The sequence below is a fragment of the Physcomitrium patens genome, chromosome 20, assembly GCF_059467195.1.
Source record: "Physcomitrium patens ecotype Gransden chromosome 20, ASM5946719v1, whole genome shotgun sequence".
Taxonomy (NCBI): domain Eukaryota; kingdom Viridiplantae; phylum Streptophyta; class Bryopsida; order Funariales; family Funariaceae; genus Physcomitrium; species Physcomitrium patens.
In genome coordinates this window covers 7,382,935-7,397,729 of record NC_143429.1, presented here as the reverse complement: position 1 = coordinate 7,397,729, position 14,795 = coordinate 7,382,935, and the positions used below count along the sequence as shown (strand labels likewise).

General features: G+C 38.7%; 1 protein-coding gene across 1 annotated transcript; it reads right to left on the bottom strand.

Moving 5' to 3' along the window:
- Positions 1-35: 35 nt before the first annotated feature.
- LOC112272976 (mitochondrial import inner membrane translocase subunit TIM50) lies at positions 36-4,486 on the bottom strand. The gene is made up of 10 exons (XM_024501231.3): positions 4,020-4,486; positions 3,117-3,205; positions 2,686-2,722; positions 2,483-2,544; positions 2,074-2,187; positions 1,734-1,838; positions 1,319-1,417; positions 999-1,155; positions 736-838; positions 36-604 (listed from the first exon to the last, which is right to left on the bottom strand). The coding sequence occupies exons 1-10, from the start codon at positions 4,333-4,335 to the stop codon at positions 550-552; spliced, it is 1,137 nt and encodes a 378-aa protein (XP_024356999.1). The 5' UTR covers positions 4,336-4,486; the 3' UTR covers positions 36-549.
- Positions 4,487-14,795: the final 10,309 nt, after the last annotated feature.

The window sequence follows — 14,795 nt, the reverse complement described above, 5'->3', positions numbered from 1 at the left end:
AGCAATGATTTCGCACCCAATTCAATACAAAGATAGAATATAACAGTCACCTAAGAACTTTTAATCATCTCTACTCTTCAATACATCATTGTGAGAACAAATAAAATTATGGGGATGTTCCATGGGAACCAAGCGTCCAAAGTCAACACTACTGAAATTTAAGTATCCTAAAACATCTCTTCACCTACTCTCAACCAGATATGGGCCAACTCTCACATCTAACGTCTGCCAACCTCACAAATATTCTGAGATCCGTAATTGTAATTTAGCTCAAAATAATTCTTGCATTACAAGCGCTTCGAGACAACCCATCAAACAAAAGCGTGAGGACATCACAATGTGGTGCAAACACACAACATTCTCGTCAAGTTATTTGCCGGTGTGAAAGCCAAAGATCCCCATACAAAGATTCAAGGGCATCCAGAAGACTTGTGATTAATCTTCGAATTGATCCAAACTCATGTCAAAGATTTCCATCTTCGAACATCTCGAGCTTTAGAAAATCAATTCAGCAACTAGCTAACAAAGTGAACAGCTCTTAAGTGATGGTCAAACCGATGATCCTCTCCATAAACGAGTTGTCTGCTTGCGTCCCGCCAGTTTCCTGTAAGAAATAAATAAATAAATAAATAAATAACATCAGTGACCTTCACAAGAGGTGTAGGAGCCAGAACGAAGTAACATCGTCTCTGAATACCGGGCTCTCAACTATCGCCATCTGGTTCGTGACATCACCTCTGTAATTCCTTGGTTCTCTCCCGGAATTCTGTGGGGACATCCAAACCCTCATATGAAGCTAACACAGGTCGAATGTCAGCTGGTCTCTGCTTAGCGACAACTGCAATATCCACATTCAGGAATTGAGCTTAGATTAATCACATACTGAAAGTCGTTAATCTCAATAAAAGTGTCTAAGAAACATGAAAAGAAACTCAAAAGCCGGCATGAGAATTGAAAAGTTTGTAAAACCAGCTAATATTGGATCGAAAGATGCATACATTCAAGAAAAGGAAGCATGTCGAGAAGAACTGTATCATCGGCTTCTAATTTCCATGGTTTCACAGGAAGGGCATTATCGGGTTGCAACGTCGTTTCCTTGGCATGCCCGCTAAGGTAAATCACACGGGATGGATCCCTGTTCAGCTTCTCCAGGTCCTGCATAAAATTTAATTCTGTTACACCAAAATGTGTAGGTCATCGTAGTCACAATGCTCGGCAAGTCTTTCACAATCTGCAAACTACCGACATTCAAGAAACATGGACTCGTGTACACTTAATTCCCTCCTACATACAATCATCAGCGGTTGAAAACACTTACTCGAAGATGTTTGCCATTGGTGTACTGTGTAGCGTCCCGCGATAATCTGTACCTTATGCACCCCTTCTGATCCAGTCTTTCCAGAACCGGTTCAACGTACTGTTTACAAAATTATGATAAGTGAAAGTGGCCAAAAACATAAAACATCCTCAGAGCACATGTGCAAGCTCTCCAAAGAGTAAGTACAAGAACTTGCAAACTGATTGGAGAAAGAGCCTGCCCCTTTCTCATTACCACTTGTTCACATTAAAGAAATTTAAAATAAAATAATAATAATAATAATAATAATAATAATAATAATAATAGAGAGAGAGAGAGAGAGAGAGAGAGAGAGAGAGAGAGAGAGAGAGAGAGAGAGAGAGAGAGAGAGAGAGAGAGAGAGAGAGAGAGAGAAGACGTGAGGAAGTTAACTTACGAAGTTGAGTTGATCAGAGTAGACGACTATCTCATAGTGCTGAGCAAGCTTCTCTAAAAACGCATCCACTCCAGGTCGTTTGAAAGTTCGCCAACCTCTATCCCTCTGTGAATTACATTGTGTGTCAACACCGCCACAACCTAGGAAAAGTACAAACTGTACAACGTCACACAGCTCTGACAACGAAGTTCATAGACCTAACTCTTCTTCATAAATAAACAATATCAAGTCGCAAGAGCAAGCAAGCAAACCGAGGCACAAAGAAATCGAATACCTCGATTAACCCCATAATGAAAGAAGGGTTCTCTCAGCATTGAACATAAGAAGCCGAAAAGCTCACCTTCCAGTCAGAATAAAGCAAAGTTTCATTAAGATCCAAGACAAGTGTGAACGTGCCCTTCTCGTGTGGAAGTAAATCTGGCAACAACTTGCTAGAAGATGGAGCTGCAATTCCCTGCACCAAAGCCAGCAATTCACTCAATAAAGATGAGGGTAAATTATATGGGAAAGTTCCAGACAAAGAATTAACAACAGTAACAGTCGACACAGGCGCTGCATCTACTCAAACCAACTTGAAATCCTCAAACTAAGGAACGGCATTGTGAGCTACCTGTTACTGGTGGTTAAGAACAGAATAAACTCCTCATTAAGACCAAAAGTATCGTCAGCCCACAGAGAAGATGCTAAGAAAAAAGTTTAAATCGAGACCCTTGAAAGTAACTTGATGAGGAATGTTTAAGTTCACTTACGCGAATTTGATCTTCAAGATTCTTTCGTGTATCAATGTAGAATTCCGCCACAGATGTACCAGCTGCCTTCCAACAATGCCAAAAAGCCCACTAGCGTTCAGATGCTAGGATGACTATATGATCGAAAGCAAGCATCACTCAAAAAACCCATTTAGTAATCCATATCTTTAGGAGAAACCATATCCGGGATGACTGGAACAAACCTCCAAGAGAAGTTGTGTAAACCGCAGTGCGTAACTTCTGAAATGCACACGCAATACAAAAAGTATGAGAACTTTTCTAGCTTGTTAGACTACAACCATCCTATTTCCTCGTGTGATAAGTCACTGGATCATACTTCGAAAAATCATGAGATTCCATCACCTCGTACTTGACAAGCGGATACAATAAAAATCAAATCTAAAAACGAAAAAACATAATCTTTTAATTTGTTTTCAATTCCAGATTAAAAACCACGCCAAAATGACGGGAGCATGGTACACAAGGTCAGTCTAAAATGAAGCACTTTGAACTCAACTGACCATTCAAATTCACATCGAAGCCCCCACACGAAAAATTGAATTGGATTTCATCACGTTCCAACATGAAACAACAATCGGTGGGAAAGAAAAGAAAAAACAAGTAAAGGACTTACTTCGAAAATGTTTGCCTCATCAGAAGCCCGAAAATCTTTGGCGGACTTCAAAGCAGACAATTTTTGCTCCACAGTATCAACATCGAAAGCTGCATGGTTCCAGAATCGGATGAAAAAAATAGATACGTTAAAACACTAGTACTGCGTGAAAGCAAACACACGAGATACAAACTACCTTGCTTAACCTTACACCAAAAGAGAAACGCTCAAAAATGCCTCTCTAAATGCTACTACTCCTTAAAACAGGTTATGTAGAACTTAACCAGATAAGACACTCCATAAAATTGGTGGGAATTCACGAAATTATGAACAGAACCTAATGAATTAATGGAAACATGCTTGCTATCATCAACTTTGATCACATTAACAGCTGCATCCTTGGCTGACAAAAACATGTTCGTTGCAGACGTCAAACGACCCAATCAGACAAATGTAATCAAAATGATAAAACATATATAACCCTAACCCTAATCCTACAATATTACGACCTACATTCGACAGAGCTCGGTTCCTTCAATGCATAGGCATTTTCGTGCCCCAGTTGAGACTCAGCGCTAGATGGAATCACTAATTTATCCCCACACGTATGCGACTAACTCTAACTAGGTATCCTGACCCACTTTCCTCTACTGGTCACCTGTAAAACCTGTTCATTCCCAAAATTGCACAATGCAGAAGCGCAAAGAAGTTCCTCACCACACCTAGCTAGAGAATTTCATCGAATTACACCCAGTCCATCACCAACGAAATTCCGGAAGCAAAGAAAGAGAGAAAGAAAAAGAAACGCAGCCTAATCATATATTTAACTAGAAAATAAGAAGAAGAAAAACCACCGGAGAATTCCAACAACAGAAGCCACAACCACACATCCTCGTCGCACAAAAAATGTAACAAGAACCTCACCATAGGTCACATAGGCAGCTCCGCCCGCGACAGCCGTAGAAGCCAGCAGCACACTCGACTTAATCACCCTCCACAACAAGCTCCCGGGCCGCGCGGTCTCCTCACCCCCACTACTCACAGTCCCGCCAGAGGACGATGACGCCTCCGCCACTGTGGCCGCCTCTGCCACATTGTTCGGCGACGCCAGCGAGGAAGAGGAAGAGGGTGAGGAAGAGAATCTGCGAGCGATTCCAGACAACGAAGGTGGCAACCGCCCCACCTCCCCGCGCAGTGCCACTGCTTCGGTGGATCGTCGCAGCATTTTGGCCGTGCTCATCGCATGCAATAGTGCCCTTCTATTCTTCTATTGCTGCTAACACGGCACGGAAAAATCAATCTATCAATCAATCTATCAATCAATCAATCCCTCCCTCCCACTCAAAAAACTGAAACAGAGCCACAATTCTGAAGCTACTACTCCAGCAGCAACAGCAGCAGAAGCAGCAGCTTACTCACATGAAGATGACGATGTGGATTAGAAAACGGCACCGACCTCGTACCGACTGATGGTCGCCGACCCATCGAGCTGACGTGGATACGAACTTCGCCTCCACGTGAGCTCCGGTTTGGGAATATGGTCGAGATGGACTATCCTCGTTGTCGGACATCGAAAAAGTCCCGGGTAACCCTAAAAGTTACTTTTTCCCGAGTGGTGGAGGCTGGAGTTTGGATCTTCTTTGAGGCTGCCAAAAAGAAAGATTTGTTTGTAGTTGTGTGCATAAAGAGCTGGGTATTAATAATAGTAATAATAAGAAGAACAAAATTTGAATGTGTTATTACAAAGTAAAGTGGTTTGAATGGATGTGTGAGACACAAGAAGATAAGTAAATTAGAATATGAGTGCAATTTTGAAAAGAGGTAACATAATTAAGGATGACCTGAAACTTGTTTTATTCACGATTTTGCATGTAAAGTTGAAGAGATTCTTTTAAAAGAGCTTGTTTTTAAGAATTATTTTTCTAAGTCTTATAATAGAAGTTTTGAAGTGTTTGGAAATTTAAAGTGTTTAATTTTTTATGAAAGTTAAATGTAAGAAACTCTTTTATGCACAATTTCTAAACATATATTTTTGTTGTCTTGGTTTTTAAATAAAAGTCATTTTCAAGAAATTGTGCAAAGAAGAGTTTCTTACAAAAAAAAAAAACTTGCAAATTGAAGCTACTTACAAATAATTTTACAATCTAATATAAAAATATTATCATATTTTGCATTCAAATAATGAAGGCAAAGTTGCTGCAATTTTACAGCTTGTTGAGTTATATCCAATTTTATATATTAATTCATAAAATATCACTTTATAGAAACAATATTTATAAAGATGACTCAATATTGTATTATACATTTCATCAATACACTTATGTGGTATTTTCATAATATACTTTTGTTCTATAATAGATATTTTGAAAATTCTAATACAAATCTTGAAGCATCATTAAAGTTGAATGAAGGTATTTTGTTTATTGATATATTTATTTATTAATTTGGTATTGTTATTGCTATTGCTACCACAAACTTTGCTATTGCAACCACAACTTGCCATTCAACACATACCATCACATTTTTTGTTAATGTCACTAGAAGTTGTTTTAAACTTATATTGTATACAATAATGTATTTCACAAAAAAAATTGCTAATACACACCTCAATTGATAAAGTGTACATTCTTTATGGATATGTAGATTAGTGTTCTATAGAATATATTATAATGTACAACACAAGTTTATGACAACTTGTGGCATTAACAAAAATTGTGATCACATGTGGTGGATGACAAGTTATGGTAGGTGTAGCAATAACTATGGTGGCATTAGCAATACCGTATATATATATATATATATATATATCCAATATTACAGATGCATTAATTTTTATATTTTTTAATGATTATAAGAATTGATTTATTTTTTAATAACACTACATTTATCAAAATATTATATATCAAGCAAAGATGATATTTTTGCACTTGTTTAGGTAATATTTTTATTTAAAAGTCTTACAATAAAATTCAAATATAGTCTTAATTTTTTAGAGGAAATAGTCTTAATTTTTTAGAGGAATAAATGCCTTACTTGGTAGGTAATAAAAACAGAGAAATATTAAAGTGATCCAGTCTTTTATTAAAGTGACCCTTATTATTAAAATGGCCTTGATCCCAACCCACTTGTTCTCAACCCGCGTTCCCTCCGTTTCCTAACCCGTTGTCATGTTGTAACACGAGTATACCATGAAAATATAAAGAAAGGGGACTTTTATTAATGTTCAGTTACCTCGAATATTGGGAGCAACGACCAACTCCAGTGCAAATACTAAGTGGCCAGGTTCAGTCACCCCGTTACAGTCAGCCTAGGCATACTGAAATGCTCCATTCAATTCCAATAACGGGAGTCAGCAGGAAGAGAAAGGACCAATTCACACAACGGATGAGCCTGGTTCGAAGAGCCAATTGGATCCAATTTCAAGAATCCAATCCGGGTCCTCTTACCCAATATGAGACCTGAATTGGCCGAGCAACCCAATGTAGTCTAATTACGGAAAAATCCAGGTCTTAATATGGGCCTCAACCAATCTGTGTCACGGACATACATATAATTACCTATATGAATAGATAAAAGTATGTAAAAGTAGATAAAAGTAGGTTAATTGTGTAATATCTTCTAGAGAAGCTTCTTAGAAGCTTCGTAGACGTTGCTTTGACTTTATAGGAGTCTATAGTTGACTTTTAGGCTAGAAACTTGGTCAACAAGTTAGCCATGTGCCACACATGTTGGAAGCTTAAAGAACAAGCTAACTACGTGGTCCATCCATAGAAAACTTGCCTTGTAAGCAAAGGCATGTGGCCTAGAAAGTCAACATATATTGGAGGTCTTATAGAACATCGCCATGTGGCTTCTAGTTAGATAGTATATATAGAGGCAAGAGTGAAGCCCTCTTCACTCTTGTCAACTCCTTTCTTGCTTCTAGTCTAGTTTCAAGGGTCTCTAGTTTTCTTGTATTTTGGCAATAGCCATTCTAATTTCTTTCTTAATATACATATTTCTATTTTGTCCTATTTCTTTGAGAAAAGTCTCACTTACTCTTTAGCTTTCATCGAGTTCTTGTCCTTGACAGATTGACAAGAGTACACTTACAATATGAGAGCTTTGTCTTTTCTTGATTAAGAGTGGATTACCCCTTTTTCTTGATAAGACATAAGCGCATTAGAAGTTGCGGATTACCCTCTTTTAAACTGATATTGTTCTTAGTATTTTCTTTGTTATCAATTCCTCTCTTCTATTTGTTTTGAGCGTTATTAGACATCTTCTCTTTTCTAAGTGCTACTATGGCAGAGCTTGTTGAAATGAAGAGTGCAATGGCACAGATGCAAGAACAATTGAGGGAGTTAATGCTTGCGATGCATCAACTCAATTTACCACCACAAGGAGCAACAAGAATGGTAGGAAGTGAAGATATAGAGATGATTGGGGCTGCTTCAACATCTGCACCAAACCATGTCCCTTCTCCCAGAATGGAACACCCTTCGAGTGTTAGAGAACCGAGAGTGGCCTTGCCCGAGAAGTTTGATGGTACCAGATCCAAGTTTCGAGGATTCATCAATCAGGTCCAATTAGTGATTGAACTTCAACCCCAGAGCTATCCAACTCCAGGGTCACAAGTTAGATTCATTGGTACACTTCTTTCAGGTTCAGCATTGTCATGGTTTTCATCTTTTCTTGAACGACGAGATCCAATATTGGATAATCTGGAGGCTTTTTTGGCGGAGTTTCGATCCATGTTTGGAGAACATGATGCAATTCGTGTTACAACCAACAAGATCCGTATTTTGCGACAAGGCAATCGATCAGTAACATTATATGCTTCGCAATTTCGACAACTTACAATTGATATCAAGTGGGATGATGCCGCACTTGTGAGTCAATTTCTCTACGGATTACAATATGAGGTAAAGAAATTGATGCTTAATTTACCTGATCCTCAAACATTGAGTCAAGCAATTGACTTTGCTGTGAAGTGCGACAATCGACTTTTTGAATTTCGATCCGAGAGTCGCACAAGTAGGCCTCAACGTTACTACAATTCAATGGCAACACCGACGTCTCCTCAACACATATCTTCAGAAGTAGAGGATATGCAAATTGATGTGGTACGTTTCAAACCTCTTATTGAGCAAGAAAAGTCTCGTCGTCGACAAGAAGGATTGTGCTTATATTGTGGAGAACCTAAGCACACTGCTCAACATTGTCCAAAGAAGCGACGTAACTACAAAATGAGGAGTAAGGCTGTCAAAGAAGACAGTATGTCAGAAAACGAGTACGTCCAGCTACAATAGGGACCGTGCGGCTGGAATCTTGTACAACTTCTAATGAAGGTCCTATCCTCTCCTCAGAACCATCTCCTTGTTTTATAATAGATGTGCGTTTAGGACCTAATAATTACAAAGCCTCTGCCTTGATAGATTCAGGAGCCTCAGCTTGTTTTTTAGATGAAGAATTTGCTAGATGTCATAGAATATCATTATAACAAAAAACTAAACCTGTACACGTAGAAGTCATAGATGGTCGTCCGTTGTCTTCTGGAGATGTAACTCACGAAACACTTCCTGTAGATGTAGTAATAAATGGTCATAGTAGTTGCGTAATTTTTAATATAATTAGATCTCCCTCTAATCCAGTAATTTTAGGCTTATCATGGTTAGAAAAGTATAATCCTCGAATAGATTGGATTTCTCGTAAACTTGATTTTCCTCGGAGCATTAGTAACAGTTCTATTAATTAAGTAAAAAACCATGAGTCTAGTATAGTAAAACCCGCACTTATAGGTGCAAAAGCATTTATACACGCAGCAAAAGAAGGATCAACTTTTGCTATTTATGCTGCACCTATTTCTGAAAGCGTAAAGACTTCAAGTGGCATTCCAAGTCAATATCAGGATTATCAAGACGTTTTTGAGAAAAAGAATGCAGATATTCTTCCTGAGCATCACCCATACGATTGTTCAATCGATCTCAAGGAAGGAACTCAGCCACCATTTGGACCAATTTACAGTTTATCGCAAGATGAGTTGGCTGAACTCAAGACATATATTGACGAGAATTTAGCGAAGAATTTCATACGCCATTCAAAATCTCCAGCAGAAGCTCCAATTTTATTCGTAAAGAAAAAAGATGGATCTTTACGAATGTGTGTTGACTATCGAGGACTCAACAAGATCACAATCAAGAACAGGTATCCATTATCTTTGATATCAGGACTCCTTGACCAGTTAAATCAAGCTAAGATCTATACAAAAATAGATCTAAGAGGAGCATATAATCTAGTACGGATCAAAGAAGGAGATGAATGGAAGACTGCGTTTCGAACCAGGTACGGACACTTTGAATACAATGTCATGCCTTTTGGACTCACGAATGCACCAACTGCTTTTCAACATCTCATGAATGATGTATTTCGTGAATTCTTAGACAATTTTGTCGTTTGCTACCTAGACGATATCTTGATTTATTCTAAGAATGTTGAAGAACATGAAATACATGTTCGTCAAGTATTACAAAAACTTAGAGATGCAGGATTGTACGCCAAGATAGAAAAGTGTGTATTTCACACTACTCAAGTTGACTTTTTAGGATACATCATTTCAAATGATGGTCTTATGATGGATTCTAAGAAAGTCCAAACAATCATGGATTGGAAGATTCCAAAGACTGTAAGAGATGTCCAATGTTTCTTGGGATTTGCCAATTACTATCGGATCTTCATCAAAGACTTCTCACGAGTTGCAGCTCCACTTACACGCTTGACTAGTAAAGATAAATTCCAATGGAATCAAGAAGCGGAAGCAGCATTTGAAGCCTTGAAGACATCGTTTGTCTCTGCACCAGTCTTATATCGTGTTGACTTTTTCAAGGTATTTTTTATAGAAACAGACGCATCGGATTTTGCCTTGGGTGCAGTTTTATCACAAATGGGAACAGATGACAAACTTCATCCGATAGCTTTTCATTCAAGAAAATTCTCAGTAGCCGAGATCAATTATGAGATCCACGATAAAGAACTTCTTGCAATCGTGGATTCTTTTCAAGAATGGCGTCATTATCTAGAAGGTGCTTCTAGTCCAGTCACTGTGTATACAGATCACAAGAACCTCGAGTATTTCATGTCAGCACGCGTGTTGAATCGTCGTCAAGCTCGTTGGAGTATGTCTTTGTCAAGATTCGACTTCATTATCACTTATCGGCCAGGAAAACAACAAGGTTTGTCCGATGCCCTGTCTAGACGTTCTTATTTTGCACCAAAAGAAGGAGATGCAGCTTTTGAGCAACAAAGAACGGTCCTCTTGAAACCGGAGCAATTTCATCTCCGAGCAATGAAATCAACACTGACTGTTGATTCAACTTTTCTCAAGCAAATCCAGTCCAGTATGTCCTCAGACCCTCTTGTTCATGATATCGAGAATAATTCTTCCAAGTCTCATGATTCTTCTAAGTTTGAGTTCAAGAATAATCTATTATATTTTGAAGGACGCCTATATGTTCTTGAAGGAAAAGCACGTTTGCGTGTTCTTCAAGCACGTCATGACTTTCCAGCAGCAGGTCACTTTGGATATAATAAGACTCTGGAACTCATATCAAGAGATTTTTGGTGGCCACAAATGTGGAAGTCAGTCAAAGACTTTGTACAATCATGTGATATTTGTTCAAGATCAAAAATTCCTCGACATCGACCTTACGGACTTCTTCAGCCATTACCTATACCAGAACAACCATGGTCTTCTGTTTCTATGGATTTCATCACAGATCTTCCAAACTCAAGATCTTATGATTCTATATTTGTGATAGTAGATCGTTTCACCAAGATGGCACATTTTATGCCATGTACAAAATCTATCACAGGTGAAGAAACAGCTAAGCTTTTCATTGATAATATCTATCGCTATCATGGATTACCTAAAGATATCATATCGGATAGGGGAACTCAATTTGTGTCGAGATTCTGGAGGACTCTTTTCAAGATTTTAAAAATGGACATAAAGCTATCTTCAGCTTTCCATCCTCAAACTGATGGACAAACAGAGCGCGTAAACCAAGTCTTGGAACAGTATTTAAGGTGTACCATCAACTACCAACAAGATGATTGGACAATCCTTCTGCCATTGGCAGAGTTTGCTTATAATAATACAGTACATTCTTCCACGCAACAAACACCTTTCTTTGCCAATTATGGCTATCATCCACGACTTGATACTTTTGATTTTTCAAAAGTTGATAATCCTGCAGCAGAAGATATGGCAAATCGGTTGTCAGAGTTACATGCAATAATGAAGGCGCAGTTGAAGAAAGCTCAAGAACGACAAAAGATAAATGCAGATGTATATCGTAAAGAGCAACCACAACTCAATGTGGGTGATAAGGTATGGCTACTTCGTCGCAATATCAAGACCACTCGACCTTGTGACAAATTGGACTATCGTAGGCTTGGCCCCTTTTCTGTTTCTGAACAGATCAACCCAGTTGCATATCGGTTACATCTACCGGAGTCAATGAAGATCCATCCTGTATTCCACGTGTCTCTTTTTAAACCATATAAGACAGTGGATATACAAGGAAGAAGACAAATGCCACCGCCTCCTATAGAAGTAGATAATAATGAAGAATTTGAGGTGGAAGAGATATTAGACTCAAGGTGGCGCCGAAATAAGCTAGAATATCTTGTTCATTGGCGCGGATATGATATTAGTGAGCGCACATGGGAGCCATCCAGGAATCTAGCAAATGCATCAACTAAAGTCAAAGTTTTTCATCAACGACATCCATCAAAACCAAGATGAAAACCTCTCTTATAAAAGAGACAAGATTGAGGCAAGATAACATTCAATTTCCTATCCTTGTTTGTAACTTCTTTGCATTTGTGACGCTAATTAGATGGAGAGCCAACAACCAGCGGATTCAACTCAAGAACCTTCGTTTGCTGACTTACCGGATGAGACATTGCGATTGTCACAACCTTCAAGACGACGCAACCGAGATGAAGACCCTCAAGAACGACATGTTCTTCCTCGAATAGATGGTGAGATACAACGCATTTGGTATCACGACCTTGGAAGAGATTCTCGATGTTTGGTGATATTATTGGAGATAGGAACGACTCCTGATGGTGTTTCAAATGTATTATTTGAAGGAAGTTATGAAGGCCTCAACAGTGATCAAATAACAGGGTGGTCTTCTCGCCCTGGAATGGGACACTATCGATGGCTAAGAGGACCCATCAACTATCTTCGAAGAGAACAAAGATCAGAGTATGTAGCAAATACAATTCGTCGCATATTAGATTTTCTCAATATATAATCACCGCTCCTCGTGGAACTCGTCCCTAGAAGGGGGGGTAATGTCACGGACATACATATAATTACCTATATGAATAGATAAAAGTATGTAAAAGTAGATAAAAGTAGGTTAATTGTGTAATATCTTCTAGAGAAGCTTCTTAGAAGCTTCGTAGACGTTGCTTTGACTTTATAGGAGTCTATAGTTGACTTTTAGGCTAGAAACTTGGTCAACAAGTTAGCCATGTGCCACACATGTTGGAAGCTTAAAGAACAAGCTAACTACGTGGTCCATCCATAGAAAACTTGCCTTGTAAGCAAAGGCATGTGGCCTAGAAAGTCAACATATATTGGAGGTCTTATAGAACATCGCCATGTGGCTTCTAGTTAGATAGTATATATAGAGGCAAGAGTGAAGCCCTCTTCACTCTTGTCAACTCCTTTCTTGCTTCTAGTCTAGTTTCAAGGGTCTCTAGTTTTCTTGTATTTTGGCAATAGCCATTCTAATTTCTTTCTTAATATACATATTTCTATTTTGTCCTATTTCTTTGAGAAAAGTCTCACTTACTCTTTAGCTTTCATCGAGTTCTTGTCCTTGACAATCTGATGCGAAGGACCAATTTGATCCAATTACGGAGACATATGGGTCTTACTACTGGACTCTTAGCCAATATGAGACCTGAATTGGTCGGGCGACTCAATGTGGTCCCGATTACGGGGTTTCGATTCTGTTTCAGGCTGTCCTGTTCTTTGTGCCGTTTCAGGGAACGTTATTTTCGGTAAAAAGATCTCTTAAAGGTAAAAACGGGGGAGAAAGCTCTGACGGCGAGAGCCAATTTTGGATCCAAGCTCTGACGGTGGGAGCCAATTCCGGATCCAAGACTGAAGATTGAAGAAATTCAAAGGATAAAGTTAGGGGGAGAGAATATAGTTTTGGGGAGGGGTTTTTGAAGGATCGGGGAGGAGCTTCATGCTTCGGAGCGAGGAAAAAAGACAGAGAATTGGGTTTTTTTATTCTTCATAGGGTTTTGGGAAGACTAAGGCAATCGTTGCTGAAGTCAGTGTTGTAATGGTGAATCGAGATTTTTAATGAAGTGGGTTTGATTACTCTTGACTGTTTTGTGAAATCGAGTTACGTTTGTGATGAAGAGTTAAAAGGGTGTCTATAGGATTGAGTATGCGGAGTGAATGAAATTTATTGGATTAATCTAACAAGACAGTCAGTGGATACAAGATCGTGAGTATAAAGCGGTATGAAAGATTAGCAGTTTGAGTTGTTCGAGGTTCTCTGTAACGTCTAGAGACCTACCGGCTAGGACAAGAAGGACTTCGGCGAGCAGTCGAAGGGCATCCGTATAGATTTACGGTGTATTCTTGCAGTTGTTTATATTCCAACAGTCAAAAACCGATAAACTACTTGAATATTGGCGAATCTCCATACTACCTTCTACAGCCAGACGCTCAGCGCGTTCTCGAGCAAGAAAGCACGTAATACGACAAAAGTGGTGAATCCGACGTAAAAGCTTGAGGTTGAAGGTATAGGATTTTAGTTGATTTTATCTTTATTTTATAGAAAACAAAAATAAAAATTTTGAAGGATTTTTGGGAGGACTTTCTGGTGGTGATTCTTCTAAAGGACAAGGTATGCACATGGATCCGTCTATTGCTAGTATGTTTCAAGCCTTCTCATTATCAATGCAGCAACAGCAAAGCAATGATCAAAAGGAAGCTTTGGCAACCAAAGCATTGCAAGCAGTGGTCAATAAAGTAGATCAATTTGATGGGAGGAATATTTCAAGGTATTGAAGATGTTATGTTCGTAAAATGGAATTAAATCGGGTTTCTGAGAAGAAAATGGTTGAATTATTTAGACTTGCCACGATACCGGAGATAAGAGACCACATTACATCGATTACGGATCATTATGGGAATTCATGGGAGGTTTTTTCACATGCATTGAAAGACGAATATTTCTTGGAAGATGCTGATCGCGTTACTAAGAAGCTGTTTCTGAAATGGATTGAACGGCCCAATAAGAATTTGCAAGCAACAGAGCTACTAAGAGAATTTGAGAGGCAGTACTCTCAATTATCGAAGGTAGAAAAATTGACATTGGAGCCGAACAAAGTTGATTTATTTCTTCAAGCTGCTGATGGAGAATTGCAAGGGAAATTAGAACTCCTTCTTGAAGACAAAGAAGAAGATGAAGGATTGACAACGAAGTGGAAGAACGTTGAAGATGCGGTGGGATTGCTTACAAAAAAAGAAAGGAGGAAGGATAGGAGCAATATTCCAAAAACAATACAAGCACCCAAAGCTCAAGTACGTTCAACACCACCAACAATGCCTACAGTTCAACCTTCGACATCCTTATAAAAAAAAGCAGATATGGGAATGGAAGAAATTATACGAGGAATGCG

Bases quoted from the DNA above. Each gene is read 5' to 3' on its own strand.
- LOC112272976 (XM_024501231.3), bottom strand. From the start codon at position 4,335: ATGAGCACGGCCAAAATGCTGCGACGATCCACCGAAGCAGTGGCACTG. The intron at 2,188-2,482 runs GTAAGTGAACTT...GCTTTGGTGCAG, and splicing joins ATCTTGAAGATCAAATTCGC to GGAATTGCAGCTCCATCTTC. The intron at 1,156-1,318 runs GTAAGTGTTTTC...AATTTTATGCAG, and splicing joins CCAATGGCAAACATCTTCGA to GACCTGGAGAAGCTGAACAG.